The sequence below is a fragment of the Suricata suricatta genome, chromosome 7 (assembly GCF_006229205.1).
Source record: "Suricata suricatta isolate VVHF042 chromosome 7, meerkat_22Aug2017_6uvM2_HiC, whole genome shotgun sequence".
NCBI lineage: Eukaryota > Metazoa > Chordata > Mammalia > Carnivora > Herpestidae > Suricata > Suricata suricatta.
The window spans coordinates 105,753,450-105,777,069 of record NC_043706.1 but is presented as its reverse complement, the minus strand read 5'-3'; the positions used below and the strand labels follow the sequence as shown (position 1 = coordinate 105,777,069).

Genomic DNA, 23,620 nt, shown 5'->3' with positions numbered 1-23,620 from the left:
TATAAGAGATGGATTAAGACAAATTACAAACTAGGCAAATTTCAGACAGGTTAGTTTCATGGAAGACATTTGAGATCCTAGAATTCTCCCCACCTAAAAATATTTATCAACAAGAACAACAAAAACCAAAGATGACAGATCTGAGGAGAACCACCTAATAACCACCTAAGAATCCACCGAATAACCCCTTTGCCCTTTCCTCTAAGGATATGTGACCTTGCTTAGAACAACCTTTTTGTTTTGCTAATAACTTCCTTGCCTCACCTTCCTTCTTATAAGAACCTTCCACTTTGTACAACTCCTTAGAGCTCCCCTTTACTTGTCTGATTCATGAATCACTTAATAAAGTCATTAGATCTTCAAATTTACTGAGCTGAAATTTTTATTCTTTAGAAGTATAAAAATAGTAACAATATTCTTTCAGATAATGGTCTCCCTAGTGGCCAAAGTAGAATGGTGAAGACTATTAACTCTCCTGCAGGGTATTTCTTCTTCTTTGCTTAACCTGGTAACATCAATAAGCATTAAGGTTTTTTTTGTGTGTGTAGTTAGGGTACATAAACTTTAATTAAGCCTGTTATACTAATGAGCAACTTAGCTTCTCTCCCTCTGTAGTTGAGGATGGCCCATCAACAGCAACATCATGTTCTAATAACCACATTCCATTTTCAAACTTAAAAGGCCAAACTGATTACACACATTTTTATTTCCTTTCTTTCCCATTTTTCATCTTATAATAGTTCGTGTCTACGTATATACTTTTTTACTATTACTTGTAGTATCTCATATGAGAAATGCAATGACCTCTGGGAAAAGGGAAGTTGTCCCTGGCCAAACAAAGATATACTTATTTCATAGGGATCAAACCATGAACATTTGTAACTTTACCAGGTAACAATCTCCTGAAGCAAAGGACCAAGAGCCCTCTTCTGGGACTTCCATGAAAAGGGTAGATGTGCACAAGCTTCTAGCTCTCTCTTGCCTTATTGCCAGCAAGAATAAATTTCTGTACGCATACTAAAGTCCACCTTGATGTCTAACATGAGGCACAAGGCACAGGTATTTTGGTAATGTTTTGAAACTGAAATTTTCTTTAACCTCTACAAATGTTTTTAAATAAAAAGACTCCTTTAAAACTTTATTGAAAGTATCATTATATTTATTTCCAGAAGACTAAACTCTGGAAGCTGTATGAGCTGTGTGCAAGCAATGGGGTGAGACACCCGAGGTTTTCCGTCGTCAGTCTGAGCTCCCTTTTTTCCTTAATTCAACTTTCTCCACTGAAGAACTACTACCTTTTATACAAATACTCACCTCGAAGACCTCATCTTTAACTGATAATAAACTTCTTCTTAGATGTGAGAAACAGAAGGACTTGTAGAATACCACAAGTGAAACAGAACCTTCCAAAAGTGGTTTGCCATTGGATGACGGAAGGAAAACTGTTTCCTTCCTGAGTGTTTCCAGATAAATGCTGCAAATTTGCTGAGGGGATTATATTTATTCACCTCTGATTCCTAATTACTAGCACTATGCATGACTACACATGCCTGGTGAATATATAAATGTTCAGCTTCCACATATATATCAAGAGACAAAAAGGTAAAATTGTCTACTTCCAGAAAGCCTAAAAAATGTACTTAGCCTTAAACAAACACTGAGAGATTTCAGTAGGCTGTAAGAAAAAAAAAGCCCTCATGACTAGTTAAAAGAGAGACTGTTCAGAGGAAAGGACTGATTAGGAAGACAGCAATACCGGTTTGAAGAGAATTTGTGTGTTACCTTCCTCCATGGACAGGGCCTCCAGTCTGAGGGGCAACTCCGAGGTTCCCCCTGTCCCCGCTGAGCCCTGGATGTCTGGCACGGCATTCCGGCGGCCTGTCCTTGCTGAAGATGCAAAATTGTTGACCGCAGGCTCCACATCAGTCATTTTCGGTGAATCTGTCCTCATAGCAACATCTACAAATAGAATGTGCACATGAAGAAGAGGACGAGCCTATTTTGAGGTAAACGTTCACAGTTGTGGTTGAAAGGCCTGGCTACCTCAAAATCACAACAGGCTTAGAATCCAATCATTGATCACACCCTGCATCCACGTCTACTGTTGTCCTGAAGCTTTCATCTGCACATTCGCACACTCGCCAGATAGAAAAGGAAGGTCTCAGTGTGAGCCAGATTGCTATAAATAAACGCTGAGTCGAATAAGCCACTTGGATCCCTTTGGGTCCAGTAATCTCTGGCTTTTGTTCTGTTTTTCTGTGGGTGGATCAGCCAACCTAGGGCTTGGAAGGAAATGAAAACTGACTTGTTTGGCCACTCTTAGCGAGACTCTTCCTGCCAGTATTTGTTTGTGATGCTCATTCAGGCTGAAACCAAATTACTATAATTTGTACGGACCAAACAAAACACACTATGTTCCTACTCTATAGATATGAGAAGTTCAACTTTATCTCAAAGGCATTTTTCCCCAGTGACAGCTGGGTATTTCTGCCTGTTCTAGTCTAAGACCTAATTTTCAACAGCCTCATGTTCATGTTTAGAAGAGTAGAACTTGTATTACCTTTTGTTATATTTAAGTGGACACGGTAATTACTCATGCTTTCCTAAGCATCCTTTATCTTTCTAGTAATTGTACCTATGAAAGAATTCTTAGGAAATCATTTACTGTACAGGGAGGGAAGGAGGTAATAGATACTGTTTACTCTAAAACTAACCCTCTTTCATATAATGTTTTCTAATGAATCTTTCCTAAGAAGTCAACACTGAGTAGTATCTCGAAAGCAGCAGAAGCAGCAGCAAGCATTCATTGAGAACCCATTAAGTCCTAGGCTCTCAGTTGGGCGCTGAGAACACAAAGGAATAATATACGCTCCCATTTTGAGGGGGCTTACACTCCCAAGGGACTTGCACCCTCTTTCTCCCCTTTGATGCATGTGGTATGCATGCATACCACAGAGTGTGCTCAGTATCAACCAAGGGATGGAGATAATCATTTGTGATATTTGAGGGCAGAAATATGTGAGTCTTGGCCTACACAAAGCAAACCAAGCTTTTCACTGTAGTTGGAAGGGAACCTTTTCTAATCATTTAACTTCAATTTAGGAAATGCTTAAAAATATAGTGACATAGTCACAAAACACAGTGCGTTTCATATTAGAAACACAACTCATTTGGTTCAGAGGACCAAAGAAACGCACAATGAGCTTAGTGTGGGCCTCCGGAGTCTAAAAGTAGGTGAGGCTCCTTCCCCAGACAGGCTCATCTTTGCAGGAATCATGGAAATTTAAGAACAATGTCAGATTTTCAGACACAGTTTATGAATCAATTAGGCTTCTGTTTAGTATTTGTCGACTGTCTGGCATTGACAGACACATAGATTAATATAAAAAGCACTTGACTGTTGGTCAAAAAGAACTTCAGTCCATTATAGACTTGCAGGTAATATTGGCTAATTCTTTTAATTTTGGAGTCACGGGTCCTCCCCTGCATAATGGATATAAAAACATTAGCCTAACTGATTCACAGGATTTTTGTTAAGAGTCATGAGATAAAGGATATACAAACTCTTGGTGATTCTAAAACTATGTCAGGTTATTGGCTCTGTTGTTCATATCTCACGAAGTTTTATTCACTCCACTGCCCTCCTAGGTATCCCTTTAATCCCCCTGGAAGACCCCCTGAGTTTCCTAAGAGGGAAACCAGAATTTATTCAATACAAGAACATTTTCATATCTATTGTCTCAATTTAAATCTCTGAATAATCCTTTGAAGTAGAAAGGAGTAACCCTCACTCACTATGTGGATGTGAAAACCGGGGCTCAGGGAAGTTAAATGATATATTTAAAGTCACAAAGCTGCTAATGTAGCACCCAGGAATGCAAATCCAGTTTCGGTTCACTCTGAAGGCAAGATGGCATGGATCACCACAAAATTATCTTTCCAAATCTCTGTGATATACACAGACGGTCACACAATAGCTACTTTTGATTCTGCCTTTCATTACTTTTTTAAAAAGAGAATATTATATACATATATACGTGTGTGTACGTGAGAGAGAGACAGAGAGAGAGAGAGAGAGAGAGAGGGAGGGAGAGAGGGAGACAGATTCCTTATCTTGTCACAGGTGTTCCTTCCTGTCTTGAATCGTTATCTTGGGAGACTCCCGTCCCCTCCCCTTCCATGATACATGAATGTCAATTAGAGATCTCTTCTCTACAACCTGTGAGAAGTGCCTGACATCAAGTTTGGAAAAAGACCCCATTTGCAGGCTTCCACTCTGTCTTCAGTCAATTAATAGCACATCAAAAGCCATGGCCACGATCAAGGATGTATTTCTGTGGAGCATCGTCCTGTGTCACACAAATAAGTTATCCATGCTAAGGTTGGAAGAACAGCTCTGTGAACACCTTATCACTGGCCTGATTGTCCAAAATCTTAAAGTTGAAGATAACAATACATATAAAAATATTAAGATATGCTATTTAAAATACTTAAATACTATATAGTTTATATTAAATGAAGTGAGTAAACTTCTTTAGTAAGACAGTCTATGGTATAGAAATATTGAATTAGAATTTGTATATTGAAAAAGAATTTCCAAAAGATGAACTTCCATCAACATGAAGAAATTCCAGGCTCCAGGCTTATTTCAAGGTTTCCTTGTTTTTGGCTACTATTTTGCTTTTGCCTTTATATTTTTCTTTCAGATACAGGCTTTCTAAATTAGTCTTTTTTTTATAGATTAGTGTCAGAAAACAAGATCACAAAACTATCTAAAAGTCTGTCAAGATTATACTCATTAACTACCATTTTAAAGTAAAAAAACGAAAACAAAACAAAACAGAACTGGATGTGCAGGGAGGCCAGGCAGCAACAGGCTGCTTTACTCTGGAGCTTTGCTTGGTCATTTCCAAGCTCTCCCTCTTCTCACTACCATCTGCCTTTCAGAGTCTGCCACCGATGAGGATGCTGAGTGACAGGGAGGTCAGGCTCCGCCACAAAACAGTTCACCCAGCCTGGCCCCACAGGACTGCATAGTAAAGTCAGCTCATCTTCCTCACAGAAGGTGTTGGTGACTTGGAGATGCTGGCTAGCAGGAGTGTTTGAACCCACAGTGTGGTTCTGAACTGGGCTCTTCTCATTCTCTAGCAAAAAGATTGACTTCAACATTAAAAATAATCCGCCAGTCCATAAGGGAAATATGGCTGAGTCAACTATACACATAGTGTTATGGAACATTATACAGCGATTGTAAATAATGTGTTAAATCCAGTTAGATCCACCCATGGATATCCCAATTAACCTCACTCCGATTCCTGCTTTGCAGAGGACCTAAATGAAAACTACACTCCTAACCTTCCACCTTAATATAATCTTGCTCCCCTCTTTGTCTTCCTTGGAACATGATTTGGATTTCTACCTCAGTCTGTGGCTCCTGAACTGCAATTCTAACTGCCAAAATAAATGTCTGTTTGCTTTAATTTTCAGTTAATTCTTTCTTTGTCAATATTATACATAAAGTAGAGAGAATCGGTCTCTTCAAATGCTTCATGATGTTTAAAAAATATATAACCTATAGAAAGATGAGGAAACACTACGAACAAACATGGAAAAGAGATTAACTTCTAAGTTCTTTTAAATTTCAGGGCTTTAAAAGCTAATTACATTTATGTTTGCTAACTAAGGCAGCAGCCCTTTCTCTTTTTCTTCTAAAGAATTAGTAGATGAATCCGGAAGAGCACTGCTTTGTCAACTGTGAATGCTCACAGGAGCTGAAACCATTTGGACATTTGGGATTTCACAGAAGTCCTTGCATGCCTCCAGCAGGGTGAGGAGATTTACATCTCTTTCATCGCTGTTGAAAATACACAATTTTCAGGCTGCCTTACCAAAAGACCATTAAACAGTCATAGATACACACACATGCCAGTATCTCTGCAGTTTCCACATTACTGAAAATTCAACACGAGCACAACTGAAGAGGACAGAGATGTCCAAGCTAAATAAAGTATGGGAGATACATACATATGAGTGTATATATACACATACATGTGTGTGTGTGTGTGTGTGTGTGTGTGTGTTGTGGGTTCAGAAGAGCCTCCTAAGAAAAGAGTGTATGTTATAATCACAAACAAAACTTTGGGGCACCTGGGTGGCTCAGTCAGTTGAGTGTCTGACTCTTGGTTTTGGCTTATGTCATGATCTCACAGTTCGTGGGTTCGAGCCCTATGTTGGGCTCTGCTCTAACGGTGCAGAGCCTCCTTGGGATTCTCTCTCTCCTTCTCTCTCTGCCCCTTCTCTTCCCAGCTTTCTCTCTCTCCCTTTCTCCCAAAATAAATAAATGTAAAAAAAAAATTTTTTTAAGTTTCTATAAACAAGGGCACCTGGGTGGCTCAGTCAGTTGAGCGTCTGACTTTGGCTCAGGTTATGATTTCACGGTTTGTAAGTTCAAGCCTTGCATAGGGCTTGCTGCTGTGAGTACAGAGCCTGCTTCTGATCCTCTGTCCCCCTCTCTTTCTGTCTCTCCCTCACCTGTGCTCTCTCTCAAACATAAATTTTAAAAAACATTTTTAAAAATTCATAAACAAAAGTTTTTGCAGCTTCTTTCTCTCCAAACTGAGATGATTTACTCTCTTAGCTCACGTGCATTCTTTTTCTTAAGTTTCCTTACTTGAAGCCAAGACTGCAAGGGAGTGGTTACTTTTTCTATAATCTCCGGGTCCATATCACTCACTTCGTCTCCCTCAGTGAAACTAAAACTCATTCTGCATGTAAGATTTGAAATAAACTTCTCACCCACTAAATCAGTTCTGTTGGAGTATGAGTCAGGGTATTTGAAAAAACACTTAAAGTAACAAGGAAGAACATGTATTTGGGGAAGTCATTGCTTTTCCTGGTCAAAAGAAAGAGAGGATGACATAAAGAGAGACATACTCTGTTTTCAGTTGATAAGCAAATTCCTCATCCGGCTCTCTCAAGCTTAATATGTTATGCTAGTTGTCTTCAGTTCTTTGCCTATAGCTTGTTATTTTGCAATATTTGTTTTGGAACAGAAAAAATTTCTTCCAAACAAGGTAAGAGAGCTATAGCAATTGCATCCCAATGTACGACAATGTGGATTTATTCATCCAGTCAAAATTTATCAAGTTTCCACTAAATTATTGTGTCAGGCACTTAATAGGTGCTAGGCCCACATGTTACAAAAAGGAACCCAGTCTGAGATCAAACACATTCTGATCTCTTCAGTACTTTCTTGACCTCAAATCCTACTCTTTGGAAATAAAGCAAACGTATGCACCTCTAAAAATGGGAATCCCAGCACATCTATTCACCTAAGTATCAAGACCATTTTAGGCTAAATAGAGCTTAAATAAAATGTATACCTGTGTAAAAATTATTTTTAAAACTAGAGACCTTTTTTTTTTTTAAAAAAATGCTCTATGTTTAGAGTTTCTGTGCTTCAAGTATAAGCCAGAGGAAATTCTACCTCTTGTCTATTGACACATATTATTTCTCATGCTTAAGTTCTGGCCTAATAATGATATAAACTAGATTCTTGCCTGATAATGATATAAACAGACCTTTCAACATATATTGGAAGACACATCAAAGCTATTTTTACCACTCAGAATTTCTGACAACCTTAACCTACAAAATTCTAAATATAAAGTCAAATCGATTTTCCTATAATCTTCCGGGTAAAGTAAACAAATCTGAATACCTTTCTCACACAATGCTATTGTTATACTGAGATAGGGTCATTTAGGATAATAATGTGGACCAATGTGGCTAAAGATAAAAAGATTAACTGCAATAACCACACAACACAGAGTGTAAGGGTCACATTTAAGTAGTCACCTTACTCTTTAATTTCCTGCTAGAAAAACTTAACCCCAAACACAGCCTCCGTTAAGGGCTGTATGGAGTTAGTTCACGATGGGCCTACTCCTACTACTGACAGCTTCCTCAAAGGATCATTAAACTTAACGGATGCAGACCCAGACACTCAAGTGATGCGTTAACATCATTAACATTGACACAGCCAGTTTGTGTCAAAGTCTTACCTAAGTTCAGACAGTACTCTTTCAGCCATTATCATTACTCCCCCTGCTTTTCTCTGAAACAGATTTGCCTAGTTATTAGTACATTATCTTGGGTTGTGTGCGCCTGTGCGCTTGCATGCATGCTTGCGTTCGTGTGTGTGTGCACGTGTGTGTGTGTGTGTGTGTGTTACACATGATAAGTGGCATCTAGGACATGCAGTGATATTTTCAGTTCTCCTTTAGGTTAATGTAATTCTAAATGGTTATAAGCTGTAGTGGAGCATCCCTCCTATCATATCTTACATAGTTTTGGCCTTTTACTTTCCACCTTTTTATTTCTTTCTTAGAGATTAGAATTGAGAGCACTTAGCTTGAATTATAAAGGACCATTCTCATTTTTCCCCACTTTACCTGAAGCCCTGCCTGTATTCCTCCATTCTCATTTATTTCTCACATTATTCTTTCTAATTGAAGGACTCAAATACCCATGCGTTCTTATCATTAAGGTGGGAGTCTACTTATGGAAGTATTTGGATTCGATTCAAAAGTACTTAACACCGACTCTGTTCAAAGCACTGTGCTAGTAACTGGGATTTGCCACAGTAAGTAAGGACTTGCCCTTCTTCAATTGGAGCCCTGAGGAGGCTCCATGCCAGGCAGCTCCCCCAAGCACACAGAGGAGGGAGTGGCTAGTTCCAGAAGAGAAGATGGGGTAGGGCTGCCTAGAGTGGGGTCCCAGAGAAAGGGTTAGCAAATTCCAATGAGAGACTGCTCTCCGACCATCCATTTCTCATCTTTGCCTTTTTCCAATCATTTTTAGACACAAAGTTTTCCAAGATTTCAAAAAAGGCACAAAGATTCTTCAAGCTGAATTTGCACTACTGGGAAAATGAAATAATTTTGAGGATTATACGGTGTGCTCGCACCATTCCCGTCTCAGAGTGAACACAGCCTCTCTGTGCAGGGGGGTTATGTGCAAGTCCTAAGAAGTCAGTTCCTTTTTTAATGAGATGGTGGTTTTAAACTGTCAAGTGACTTTTGATGACATCAGTAAGAAGGAGAAAAAGGGAAGTTAATCTGACCAATGTCAGAATAGAAATGTCTTTGTATCTTTCTGCCTGGTGTGTAGACTGACACATAGATGCCTATTAAATCCAATAAATAAATATTGAATTCATAGCTGATAACCATAAATTATGGGCAGGCCAACACATCTAGTGAAGGTGTTTTTATTAATATTCTTAATAAAGACCAAAAATTCATTTAATCAAATACTAAAATGAATTTTATTACATTGTAGGAAAAATGTAGACTAGTTATAGGAGTGGGTAACATTAATTGTCATATGCAGAGCAGGAGTTAATATAAAACTCTTATGGAATCACCCTCACTCAAGGCATCTAAATAGTTAGACTCTTCCAACACCGTCTCTGTCAGAGGTGTTCATAAACACATATTCACATTAAGCTGTGAATAGACTGCCCAACCTAAAGACAGTTACACATAATTAACCAGCTTTCCCTTGTGCAAATATGCAATCCTCTAACACTTTAAAAAGTTCTTTTTATTTTTACAGAGAGTGAGTATGAATGGGGGAGGGGCAGAAAAAGAGGGGGAGAGAAAATCCCAAACAGGTTCCATGCTTTCCATGCAGAGCCAGATGCGGGGCTTGATCCCACAATCCATATGATCATGACTTCAACTGAGTCAGACACTTAACTGCTGGAGCCACCCAGGTGCCCCTCTAACACTTTAAATAGACAAAATCTGTAGTTTTAATTTATTCAACTAATTCTTTTTTACCATTTTCATTTCAACAAGGGGGAAAGTAAAACCCTTTATCCTCTGGGCTTATTTTCTTTGCCTCCGATTATTATTGGGAGTGGTACATCTATGGCAAAAATACTTCCATAATTATTCTTCCAATGTAGAGGTAATCTAAAGCTTAAGCATGGACACTTTATTTTTTTATTTATTTTTAAAAAATTTTAATGTGTTTTATTTATTTTTGAGAGACACAGAGAGACGGCGTGAGCAGAGGAGGGTCGAGAGAGACAGAGACACAGAATCCGAAGCAGGCTCCAGGCTCTGAGCTAGCTGTCAGCACAGAGCCCGACGCAGGGCCCGAACTCATGAACCTTGAGGTCATGACCTGAGCCGAGGCCGAACGCTTACCCCACTGAGCCACCCAGGCACCTCAAGCATGGACACTTTAAACTGCATGCTTTTATTTCAGAAAACTTTTGTTACTTATATATGCTTATCTGTCTTCAAAAAAAAAAATGAAGTGATGCAAGAAAACTATTTTTACTAACATACAAAAATTTATATACATAAATGTGTACCATATCCCTCAAAGCCATTACTTAGGAAGCTACATATGTATTCCACCTCTGAAAATATTTTATAAGTCCATCAGTGCAATCCACTTTATACTAATATTTAATATAATGGTAGAATAATACTATGTTTAAAATATAACATTAGGGGCACCTGGGTGGTTCAGTCGGTTAAGCCTCCGACTTTGGCTCAGGTCATGATCTCATGTTCGTGGGTTCGAGCCCCGCGTCAGGCTCTGTGCTGATAGCTCAGAGCCTGGAACCTGTTTCAGATTCTGTGTCTCCTTCTCTCTCTGGCCCTGCCCGCTCATGCTCTATGTATCTTTGTCTCAAAAACAAATAAAACATTTAAAAAATAAATAAAATATAACATTATCTTTTATAGTGGACTGTTTTTAATTAAAAGCTATCCCAATTGATCACCCATTTTTTTGTACTAAAATGATTTCAGGTTTTTTCTTTTTTTTTAATGTTTATTTTTTAAATTTTTTTATGTCTTTATTTTATTTTGAGAGAGAGACAGACAGAGAGCGAGCAGGGGAGGGCCAGAGAGAGAGGGAGATACGGAATCTGAAGCAGGCTCCAGGCTCTGAGCTAGCTGTCAGCACAGAGCCCGATGCAGGGCTCGAACCCACGAACCATGAGATCGTAACCCGAGCCGAAGCCAGACACTGAACCAACTGAGCCACCCGGGTGCCCCAACAATTACATTTTAAAAGATATGATAAAATAATTTATAAAAGATATAATAAAATGATATCAAACAAATATAATCCAGCTTTAAAATATAGGCATATAAGATATTTATGTGCATCTGTGAATATGAGCACTGAAAAACTTCTGGAAGGATATGCACCAGAATTATAAGAGTGCTGTCACTGGATAACGGGATAAAAAGCAATTTGTTTTTTCTTCTTCCAGGAGAACTGTCATTTTTTTCCCCCAACAATGAGCGTATATTACTTTCATTTCATATATTACAATTCATTTTGAAAAAGAGAAGTGGAGTGATAATTTCATTCAATAAACAACTTCTGTTAGAGAACCTACTGAGTGAGTGCCAGGTATGACTTAGTGCTACGGATACATCAGTGAAACAGCCTACAAAACCCTATGCCTTTGTAGAGCTTATGTTCTAGTGGAGGGAGAGAGACAGTAAATAGTAGTGCAGTCCTACAAAGTTATAATGTGTGTCAAAACTACTCAGTGCCAGGGGAAAGTAGAACAAGGTAAGGGAGGTCAGGAGCTACAGGGAGAAGACATTGTTTTAAATGGGTTGGTGATAATGCATATTCATTTGAAAAATATTAGTGCACACCAGACAAATCCAGTTTTTATACAATACTAGATGAAACACTTACATAGCTTATATGATTATATGCCATTTCAATTTTATGGTATCCTAATGGGTTAGAAATAGTCATATTTAATATAACATAAATGACTCAGGGGTTAATCTAGTGGGAGTTGCTAGTTTTCAGATTGGAATTACAAGAAAAATGGATCAAAAGCCATACACAGCTTAATAAAATTGTTGGAATGTGAAAAAAAATAAAGTTAAATGTCAAAAAAAAAAAAATAAATGGGGTGGTGAGCCTTACTGGGAAAGCAGAATTCTCTTATGTATTTTGTGACCCTTCTAATTCCTCACCATATTATGTCATTATGTTAATACTCAGATTAAGAATTGTTTTTCAGGTATCATGAAGAAAGTGATAATTTCAATCCCATTTTAACTATTAATGGAACAATTTAATGCAGTTTGCTGCTGAAAGTATATGAACCATCTACCCTTAGGGAGAAACCGTGATGAACGGTGTAAGGGAGTTTCAGTCTTCTGTCACAGGTGGCTAATCTGGAACAGATATCAAAGATACCAGCTTTGAGGTATTTGTGGGGGGGGTTTGGGGGCCAGATTGTAAATTTTTTATGCTCTTTTTTTTCCTAAACACCAAGTTTCTGGCGATATCTTTGGGTTAATTTTTTTCTTGTCTTTATAACTCACAATTGTCTCTAGAGCCAAATCAAAAGCAGACTTTAACAGGATAATCAATGTTTATTATGATAATCTATTACAGTGCCTATAAATTAATATGACTGATTTCTGAACAAATTTCATTTGTTGGTGTTAACCAAGCACAGTTTATGTTAATTAATTTGTTGGGTTCCGAAGTAGCAAATAGGTAATATTAATTCTACTTTTGATAAATGTGGAAACTTAATTAACAGAGAAGTTAAATGTCTTGTAGGAAGTTGCAAGTTTATCAGACAGCAATGCAGGATTCAATGACATGCTCACATACAGGTGATCAAACTTTCCATTGCTCCACTTGGACTGCTTAACAAATATGAGAACTAATTTAAGGGCAGTCATCCCAAGGACGTGTTAAGGTAGTTCAGTAATTCTGTCATTGCTCAAAGCTCTGTTTTTAAATCTTTACTTGGAATAGAATTCTTCCAAATATATGCTAATCAAAATTACTTAAGGAGTCTTAGAAAAAAACCCTAACGTTGGGGCACCTGGGTGGCTTAGTCGGTTAAGCATCAGACTTTGGCTCAGGTCATGATCTCATCGTTTGTGAATTCAAGCCCCACATTGTGCTCTGCACTGTCAGTTCAGAGCCTGGAGTTTGCTTTGGATTCTGTCTCCTTGTCTCTCTGCCTCTCCCCTGCTGGCACTCTCAAAAATAAACATTCTCCCTCTTTCTCTGACCCTCCCCTGCTCGCACTGTCTCTCAAAAATAAATTTAAAAACATTTAAAAATTTTTTAAAAAATAAAATAAAATGTAATTGTTTTCAGGCCAACATAATTCTAAATCTTTAATGAAAGTTGAAAAAGAGAAAATGTCCTAGAAAGCTAGACTTATACCAACTATGTAAAATAGGCATAGCCAAAAGCCCAAACACATGGCAAAATAAAGAACATGACTAAGGACTGAAAACCATTCACAAACCTTTTCTTTTTTAAAAAATAGTTTTTTAGTGTTTATTTTTGAGAGAGAGAGAAACAGAGCAGAAATTAGGGAGGTGCAGAGAGAGAGAGAGAGAGACAGGCTCCAGGCTCTGAGCTGTCAGCACAGAGCCCAACTCGAGGCTTGAACTCACAGATTACCAACCAGATCATGACCTGGGCCTAAGTCGGACGCTTCAGCAACTTAGAAACCCAAGCACCCCCACAAACCTTCCCTTAATTAAATTAGATAAAGTTGATTTATAGGTAAGATGCTTTTTTAAATTCACATAACTTTAAAATTTCCAGTAATGTCTTTTTCTTCTAATGCATCAATGTATAAAAAAATTCTTTGGGATGTCTCTTAGTTCCTTTTTGAATAGATTTAATTTTCTTTTTTTTTTTTCTTCTAACTGAGAAAAAAGGAGAAATGATTGAGCCTTTTCAAGCTCTGGTTTGTTTTCCAAGTTCTCGTCAGTACTTCATTTTTCTTTGCAGAAGTAGAAATCATTTTAGTGTTTCATCAAGCACAAAATTCAATCAACCAGAGTAGCAAAAATTTTAAAGTTGTTCTGAGGATTTTCTGGGTCATACAGGCAAAAAAAAAATTCCTAACCAAACAGACAGGACTTTAGGAAGAAAAGTCATACTGTTAAAATATTTTTGTTCACTAAATTCTGTTACTATTTAATATTTTATTAAATATATATTTATATAATATTAATTCTTACTTTTTAATATTATATAAGCTCAATAGGAAAAATTAATCATGAAAAATATCTAAAATATATTCAACAGATACAAGAAACAATTCAAAATTACTATATATATTAATTTTCAAAATATATGTACAGAAAAACATGAGAGAAATATCCAAAGTTTTAACAGTAGTTTTTTTTTTCTGAGTGGTGTTATTATACATGATTTCTCTTTTCTTCTTTGAACTTTGTGTTTTCTACATTTTCTACAGTGAAGATTTTCACATGTTTAAATTTACTTTTGAGAGACAGAGAGAGCGTCAGCAACAGAAGGGCAAAGAGAGAGACACACACAGAATCCGAAGCAGGCCCCAGGCTCTGAGATATCAGCACAGAGCCGGACGCAGAGCTCAAACTCATGAACTGTGAGATCATGACCTGAGTCAAAGTCAGACATTTAATGAACTGAGCCACCCAGGCGCCCTGAACACACACTGTTTTTAATCACTTGAGTGAGATTCAGTGCATATGATTCTGCACCATGAGGTAGTCATTACTAGCTTCATTTTAAAGGTGAGAAAATGGACGATCATAAAAATGAAATGGTTTGGCTTAAGCAACGGAGCTAGCAAATGGCAGAGGCTAGACCAGAACCCATTTCTCCTGATACCTCATATGCTGCTCCTTCTATTACACCTCACCAAATATTTGTTGAACAGAGACTCAGTCTTCGTCCAACCAATTATTATTGAACATCTACTATATCCTTCATTCAGTGTGAAATTCCAGAAAAATAGTGTCAAATAAGACGAAGAACTGTGATTAACAGAGTGGGGATGCACACAAAAAGCATAATATGTGGTCTTTACTCTGAAACAGTGTAAAGCCTAATTGTATGGATGAAATACATGCGCATTAAAGGGAATGTAAAAACAGAAGTCAACAGATGATATAGTCAAATGCCTGGTATAAATGGAAAATGCTATAGAAATATAAAAGGGAGGGGTGCCTGCGTGCTTCAGTTGGTTAAAGGTCTGATTTCTGGTTTCAGCTCAGGTTCATGATCTCAGGTTCGTGGGATCAACCCCCCGCATCAGGCTCTATGTTGACAGTGTGGAGTCTGGTTGGGATTCTCTCTCCCTTAATCTTTGCCCCTTCCCCACTCACACTGTCTCTATCTCTTTCAAAATAAATAAACTTTAAAAAATATGAGGAAAATGGTTATTGAATTTGGGGGTAATTAAGAAAAACTTCACAGAAGCTGTAGAACACACATTGGGATCTAATACTTGGAAGGGATTCATATAGATCAAAAAAGATATGAAAAGGCTTACCAAGACAGGGAAATATCTTAAGCTAAATCATGAAGTGAGGGTTAAAGACAACTTCCAATTAAAGGAAAAGGAGCCATCTAGCTCTCATGGAATGTTAAGTCCTATAGAGTTGGAAAAATAAGTTAAAGCACAGTCATCACTAGAACCCAAATTGCAAAAACAATGAATGTCAAACAAGGAGATGGTGTTGAGGGAACTAGGTGACTCAATCAAAATCACCTGACTTTTGATTTTGGCTCTAGGTTCAGTGCTGTGTGTGGAGCCTGCTTGGGATTCTCTCTCCCTTTCCCTTTCCTCCCACCCCCCCCCCATTTTCACTCTCTCTCTCTAAAAAAAATTCTTTTTAAAATAATAATTTAAAAAGGGATACTGTGTTCCTTCCTCTGAGCACTGTAAAACCATAAACATTTCTAAGTCGCATATAAAAGTATGCATAAGATGCATTATCTGCAAATAGAGACTGATGTGAAGGAGGACACTAAAAATGGAACTTACATAAATAAATAAACCATAATAAGAGTGATAAGCTCATTACAAAATTTATATGTAAATGCAACAGACCAAGCACAGCTTCTTAGTTAAAAAGAAAGGAAAAAGGTAGAAGGACTTACAATGAAAACTCATTATAAAGTTTAAGAGCTTAGACTATCAGATATAAAGATTCATTACAAAGTATTGGTTATTAAGATAGTGTGGTGTTCTTCAAGGATAGAGAGAATAACAGAATAAAATAGACACATATACATATGAATCTTGATTTATGAATAGGGCATAAGTGGTAATGTGGTCACTGAACCACTGCTGGTAACCTTGGCGGATTCACCAGACAACTAGATATTGATGGGAAGAATGTTGATCATGGAGAAAACAGGTGGGGCTTATAATAATTTATGACAAAATTCTAGGATTATTAAATAAATGGCTTCAAGTTATAGTATTTTCCCTTGAATTTTGTATTTAAATATTATCATACAGATAAATTGAAAAAACAGTGTACAACCTCCACTGATTTAAAAAATTGTTAACAGTTTGCTATATTTACTCTCTCTCTAAACACACACAGTTTTTGTTCAGCCATTTGAAAGCAAGCTTCTGATGATATAACACTTCACATCAAATATTTTGGCATGTATTTAAGAATTACATTCTTCTTTATATCCATAATACCATCATATTCCCACAACATTCTTTTTTCATACTGCAATTGAGATAACTCCCCTTTTTCCTTAAAGTACAGCTTTTAGAAATTCCTTTGGGGGAACAAGTGGTTTTTTTGTATATCTGAAAGATCAAGTTTACCCTCATTCTTGCAAGATACACTACTCTAGATTCAAGTTACCTTCCACAAGCACTTCACAATACTCTCCTACCTTATTCCATTTTTGCTTTTTAAGAAGTTTGCGGAACATGATAATTTTATGTATTGTCTTGGCTGAGCCACAGGATGCCAGGTATTTGTTTAAACAATATTCAGGGTGTCTGTGAGGGTGTTTCTGGAAAATATTCGAATCAATAGACTGACTAAAAAAGTTTGCCTTCCCCAGTGTGGATGGTCATTTTCTAATCCACTGAATACCTGAATATAACACAAGACTAAGGAAGAATTTGGTCTCTCTGCCTGACTGTCGCACAGCTGGGGCATTAGTCCCTTCCCGCCTTCAGACTCAGACTGAGACTGAAACTAACACCAGGAGCGCTCCTGCTTCTCATACCCTCAGACTTAGAATGGAACTGACCATTGTCTCCCCTAGGGCTCCTCCAGCTTGCTGACTACATACCTGGGAATTTCTCATTCTCCATAATAGCATTAGCCAATTCCTTATAATAAATAAATAAATATATATCCTATTGGTTCTGTCTTTCTACAGAACCCTGACTAATACACTGTTGGCATAACTGTCATTCTTTGTGGTTGGTGGAGTCTTTTTTTTTTTTTTTTCTGGCTTATTTTCAGGATTTATCTCTTTGGTGTTCTAAAATGTCATCACAAGATGACTAGTTACCCTTTTCGTTTTTCCTTCTTAAGATTTGTTAGGATTCCTGAATTTTAGGCTTTCATCAATTTGGGAAATTTTTCAGGTATTAATTCTTTGAATATTACTTTTTAACCTTTATTATTTCCTTGGGAATTCCAATGAGACACATAAGAAAGACACTATTTTTTTGCACGTTTTATGATTTTTGGTGTGAACTCATGTTTTTTAAAACCTTTTCCTTTAAATTACCTGAGGCCCAAATTAAAGTGTTTTCCTTTATATAGGCTCTGACTTTGCCATTAGTGGGGTCTGGGAGCACTAATCAAATTGGTTAGCTTTAAATTCTTGGCATGGAATTTTTCAGACCACAAAGTTGTAAACCTGTGTCCCACTTCTGGTAATAAATGCGAGAGAGAATTCCACCCTCTCCTTTTCTACCCACCTCAAAGCAGGGCAAGATTGGCAAGTATCCTTGCTGTCTTCCCGTGAAGGTTAGTATGCTGCCACATTACCCCCGGACTGAGCATGTCACACTCTTCAGCAGCTTAAGCCTTATGCTGGGGACCCAATTTGATTTTCCAACTTGAGTGGCTCCTAAGTTTCTTTCCTTGTCCCCAGAACATGGTTTTTTAAAACAGAAGATGTGAATTGCTGGGCAACTCAGGGAAGTAAGTACAACACTCACATGCTTCTAGATTTGCGATTTCTCATTGTTCTGGGCTTATGAACATAAGCCAACCTGAACTTTCATTTAAAAAAAGTTTTGAAAATATATCCTACATTTTAGAGTATTGTTTACTAGGGCTTTCTAAAGGACATTAAGTCTTCCATTATTCCATAAAAGGGACTTCTAGCTAAGTTTTAATAATTTCTTTCTTTTTCAAAAATAATGTTTACTATCTTGTTTCATGGGGTAGTGGTGAAGACAAAGGGCTTTTTTTTTTAATGTAATCTCTACACCTAACATGAGGCTCAAACTTACAATCCCCAAAACAAGAGTTGGATGCTCTACCCACAGAACAAGCCAGGAGCCCCTCAGCAATTTCTTATCCGTTTGTCAGGAAGATATGCATTTCACTCAGTCAAAAAAAAAAGATATTCAATAATGCAAATGCATTATTCTTTAGTAGAACTTATTTTAGCTAACAAATCCCCATTTTTCCTTCATAGAAGAAAACAGTTTTGTGATTCCAAGTAAAATCATTCATGTTCACATTAGAATTTATTCTCTCTGGGGTAAATTTCCAACTGAGTCACAATCATACACAGAATTCATTTCTTCATGGTTTAAGGCCTAAAATTAACGCTCAATATTAAATGCTGCCCTGACATCTGGTAAAACTGGGAGAGTTCAAATGGCCTAAGCATAAGTTTCCCTCTTCACTCTGCCTTCATGGATACGGTACTCTAGCCAAACATTACTCCTTATGATAGGGACCAGACGCAGTCTCTACTTCTCCCTAGATAGTGGTTTTGCCAGCACATGGAATTATTCAAACAAACCAATTATTCTCCTTGTGAAAACCAGAAGGCTCCACAAACCCTTGTTACTACAAGTCTGCCTCCTATAGCTCTTAGTTGTTCACTCTGTTCCTGAGTATAATCCCTATGAGGCCCTGCATGGCCTACAATATCCTTCTTCTTGGGCTGTAAATATATGCAACTAATAATTTGTCGTTGATCTCATCTGTTCCTTGTCAAATACTGTGTGTTTAGCCATCCCCATATCCCCAGGGCAGGAACCTCTCCCTTACCAATGGGTGAATAAGAGGCTTTAAATAAAAAGTACTGGTGTCACAAATGGCACAGTATGCTCCACCATGACTGAGGCCTCCTGGTCAGCCTTAATTAGTTACTCTTGGCTAACTTAACTGATTCTGTAATATGGTAAGTCTGCCTGAGATGGGACAGCTAATTGCTGGTAGGCTTGGGCTATGTCCTGTGTGGTATTCTATTGTCTTTGTCAACACACTGCCTTCACTCTCTACCCTAAAACTTTCTTGCCCCCAATATAAAAACTTGCTGTTTGACTGTACAGTGACATAACCTGGTGGTGTCAGTTTTAGTCTGTTTGGCAGGTGATCTCTGCTCACCAAAGATCAGCCTCTGTTTCCACATCTGGCCTGGTGACTATCACTGGCTGCCTCGGGAAACTATACATGGTAATTGTGGACCTCTGAAACAGGCCCAGAGATAGCCTTTGTGAGGTTTGTGGAAAGAAAGGAGATCACCACCTCTCAGGGAATTTATCATGGCATCCCACTGGTAATTGTTTATGCAAGGGTAGTGACCTTGCTGGTTTCCTGTGCCGCTGCTTCCCTTGCCACTGTTGCTTGCGTTCCCCTGACTCGCAGGAGTATCGAGGTGCAGATCCATCATGGCCTGTGGCCCAGGGGCTGGTGAAAAAGAAAAGGTAGGGGGAGGAAGGAACATTGGTACTCAACTGATTTCCCAAAACAAAACTCATAGCCAGTGCACCTAGGCTTTGCTCAGTATTGCTGCCTGCTAGCACACCTAAGGGCTAATCTTGTAATCATTGGCCAGATGGTCTCCATCCAAGACACAGAGAAAATGACTTTATTGGATGTGGACCTTGATCCCAGGAAGATTGGCATTCCCTGGACAAAGAGGAAACCACATACAAGGGAGGCTACCAAGCTCTTGAACCTTTCCCTGTAAACACCCAGGAGGTCTGCATTACAGGTGATTGTGCAGACAGAAACTGAAAGCCACAAATTTATGTGGCTAAAAACCTAAACTATTCTCAGGGAATCTGAACAAAGAGAAAGAGAGAGAGAGCAAAAGGAAGTCCACATGACACAAGAGGTGAGGCTATAGCAGAAGAGGGTTTTGGTCAAGTCTGGCAATAGGCCCAGGACGTTCCCCTGTACCACTCTGTCTCCTTGTCTCTGTTGAAACAAAGATCCTAATCCTCAGCAAAACACCATGGCATCCTTGTGGCACAATGAAGGGGTTAATTCAAACCTAACTTAAGTCCATGGTCTTTAAGCCATATAAACCAGCCATTGCTATGAGGGAGACCCCCAACTCTGATGATACTGATTTAAGGTTCTCTGGAGGCAAAAACATAAATATGATAGCAGAGGATGCCCCCCCTCACACAGCCCAGGTACATTCAGTGACCAACAACAATAACCAGGTAAACAAAAAATGAAAAGAAAGAACCCCCAATATAGGAAAAGAAAACAAATGAAAAACAACTTAAAACAAAGACCCATGATTTGGCCCAATTGGAAATCCAAAATTTACTAGAAAAATTTATAAAGCAAAAGATAAAAGGACATTGATTGCCTTGTGTGAATTACAACCTGGGTTCTGAATTAACTTTAATATCGGCAGAAATTCACCAGTTGGCAAACCTTCATGGTCTTATCCAATGCTACGATTGAAATTACAAATATCTTGGAATCCCACTAAAGTTAAACATGGCATCCTCCATAATCAGGAATTTAGTTAAGGGAGTTACTGAATATAAAGTCGAAAACAAATAGGTAATGCCTCGGACCTTAACTATAAGAATTTTTGTCTAGGGGTGCCCCGGTGCCTCAGCCTGTTAAGCGTCAGACTCTGGGCTCCAGCTCAGGTCATGATCTCATGGTTTGTGTGTTTGAGCCCTGTGTTGGGCTCTGCACTGAAAGTGCTTGGGTTTCTCCTTCTCCCTCTCTCTCTGCCCCTCCTTCCTTCTCAAAAATAAATAAATGAACATCATCAAAAATTTTTGTCTAGCTTAAATTCCTTAAGGTTATAGCACTCATTGCCCGAAAATATCCCATAGTGAGCATGGACACTTTTACCCAATAAAAAATAATAAAAATTGAAATTAAGTCTTTAACACTTATATATTGGCTTAAAATAAGAAACCATGGCCCACCCCTCCATTCCCCACCTCTCCCCTCCAACCCCATTAAAATAGTTAACATGATTTAATACAATCTAAAACAAGGTCTTCAAGGATTAAACACTTGTTATATAACAGGTAATGAGTGAACCCTTCCCTGATCCCATTTTTATTCCATTTAACAGCATTATTTGGCCTGTTCCTTAAATCTGGATTAAAGGAATGGTAGCCTATAGTGGATTGCTGTGACCATAATGCCATGGCCCCATTACATTAAGGCCCCTACACCCAACAACCTAATAACTAAAATTGCTGACTTCATCCAATCAGCAACTGGCAAATATTTTGCTATTATAACTTTGGCTAATATGTTCTGTTCAATGTCAGCTTGCCTTTACCACTAAAGGGACACAATACACCTTTACAAGGAATAGCCACAGGATACCTCCACAGCTTTGCCATTTGTGCACAGTTTTTACAGGCACAGTCTTCACTACGGTAACTTTTCTCCAGGAGCACAGGTATGACATTATTTGTTTGACATACTCATTAAAGACACAGGAGTCACAAAGGACTCACAAAAGGGGATAAGTTGTTGTCCCACACATAGTGCAAGGCTCTGTCACCTCCATTAAATTCCTGAAAGTGGGGCGCCTGGGTGGCTCAGTCGGTTAAGTGTCTGACTTCAGCTCAGGTCATGATCTCACAGTTCGTGGGTTGGAGCCCCGCATCGGGCTCTGTGCTGACAGCTCAGAGCCTGGGGCCTGCTTCAGATTCTGTGTCTCCCTCTCTTTTTGCCCCTTCTCCACTTGCACTCGTGTGTGTGTGTGTGTGTGTGTGTGTGTGTGTGTGTGTGTGTGTTTCAAAACTGAATAAACATTTAAAAATTTTAAAAATAATTTAAAAAAATTAAGATAATAGGGGCACCTGGGTGGCTCAGTCAGTTAAGAATCCAACTCTTCGTTTTGGCTCAGGCCATGATCTCTCACATTTTGTGGGTTCAAGCCTCATTCTGTGCTGACAACACAGAGCCTGCTTGGGATTCTCTATCTCTCCCTCTTTCCTCACCTCCCATGCTCACTCACTCTTTCTCAAATAAATAAATAAACATTAAAAAAATAAAAATTGTATTATTGCAATAACATTTGCAAATTTGAATAAAAATTAAGATTTTTCTCTTTCTCCTTCTAATTAACTATCATATAATGTATGTATATACATATATATATATATATGCACAGTATAATTATATAATCTGTGAACACACACATTCAGATGTTTTAAAATTTTCACAGTAAAATGAAAGCAAATTTCTATTGCTGGTATAATCTCTATATTTTCAGGTGTGTTACTTTTACCTTCCAACTTATCTTACATCACAACAATTAGCAGAAGTCACTGAAAATAGGGAGAGGTCAATATAAACTTTATTTAAAGACCATAAGACTTTTTTTTTAGAGGGGAAGGTGTAATTTTAGACCATTTATCTATTTGCTTATTTTTGTTGTAGTCTGTCTTTGTAGTTTTAGTTTGCATTTTGTGGAAAGACATTTTCTGATTTCAAAGAAGGTTAGGCCCCAAAGAATGCAACAAAGGAAACCCACTGATAGATTTCCTGGGGGTAACTGAGAATTGACTGCAAATGTATTTACAGTCATGGGCCTTTTAGTCATTTTTATACGGTAAGACAAATAAATATGCATTTTACTATAGAATTCTGAACTCTCACCTTGAAAGCTGTAATTATGACTTGGTGACCTTCTCCCAGCTGCTCTAGCTAGGTACACCTTGGCTCAAATACCCTTTTCGCTCAGTAGCAGCTAAATGATCAGGCACTCGGCTTCATCCATCTGCTCTAACAGTGACCTCTTTGGAATTTTTTTTATAAGCTTTGGATATTTTCTTTTTATAGCTTCGCCAACATAATCATAATGCATCCTGACACCAGACAGTGTAAATTAATTCCTCTCTGTCTTATGAGCCACAGAGAAGAACCAGATTTTTCACTTTAACACTTGATTAAATTGTGGAAAGAAAGAAGACCAAAAAATGAGGTCTCTGGGAAAACTGTATGTCACCAGTGCCAGCCTGAAGACTAAAAGTAAAAGTAAATTTAAAGCAAATTAGCTCTTCCTAAGATTTTATTAAGTCTTAACAGGGAGAGAAACAGAGAAAAAGAGGAAGCAAGGGTGGATTAAAAGCCTATTTCTCTAAAATTAATCTTATGCCAGATGAACTAAAGCTGTGTTTTCCCAAACTTGCCTGCTCAGGAGGCTCACCTGGGTAGTCTGTTAACAATACAGACTACAGCCTCCAAATTAGTGTGTCTGATATCATATGTATTGCAAGTCCTCAAGGAGATTCATGTTGTCACACAAATTTGGGAATGACTGAATTGGAGTAAAGGTTTGAGGTCCGATT

At 38.0% G+C, this 23,620-nt stretch overlaps 1 protein-coding gene across 5 annotated transcripts in view; it reads right to left on the bottom strand.

Annotated features, from left to right (window-relative positions):
• Positions 1-23,620, bottom strand: part of PKIB (cAMP-dependent protein kinase inhibitor beta) — a 79,907-nt gene that overhangs the window by 3,748 nt on the left and 52,539 nt on the right. For 2 of the 5 annotated variants that reach the window (XM_029944242.1, XM_029944241.1), the window contains one exon: positions 1,783-1,959. In XM_029944242.1, coding sequence (XP_029800102.1) covers positions 1,783-1,951 — 169 coding nt within the window. In that variant the 5' untranslated portion in view covers positions 1,952-1,959. Of the gene's footprint in view, positions 1-1,782; positions 1,960-2,043; positions 2,156-9,019; positions 9,025-12,056; positions 12,062-19,631; positions 19,737-23,620 lie in introns of those variants that run through there. The other 3 variants (XM_029944244.1, XM_029944240.1, XM_029944243.1) reach the window with 3 other exon arrangements.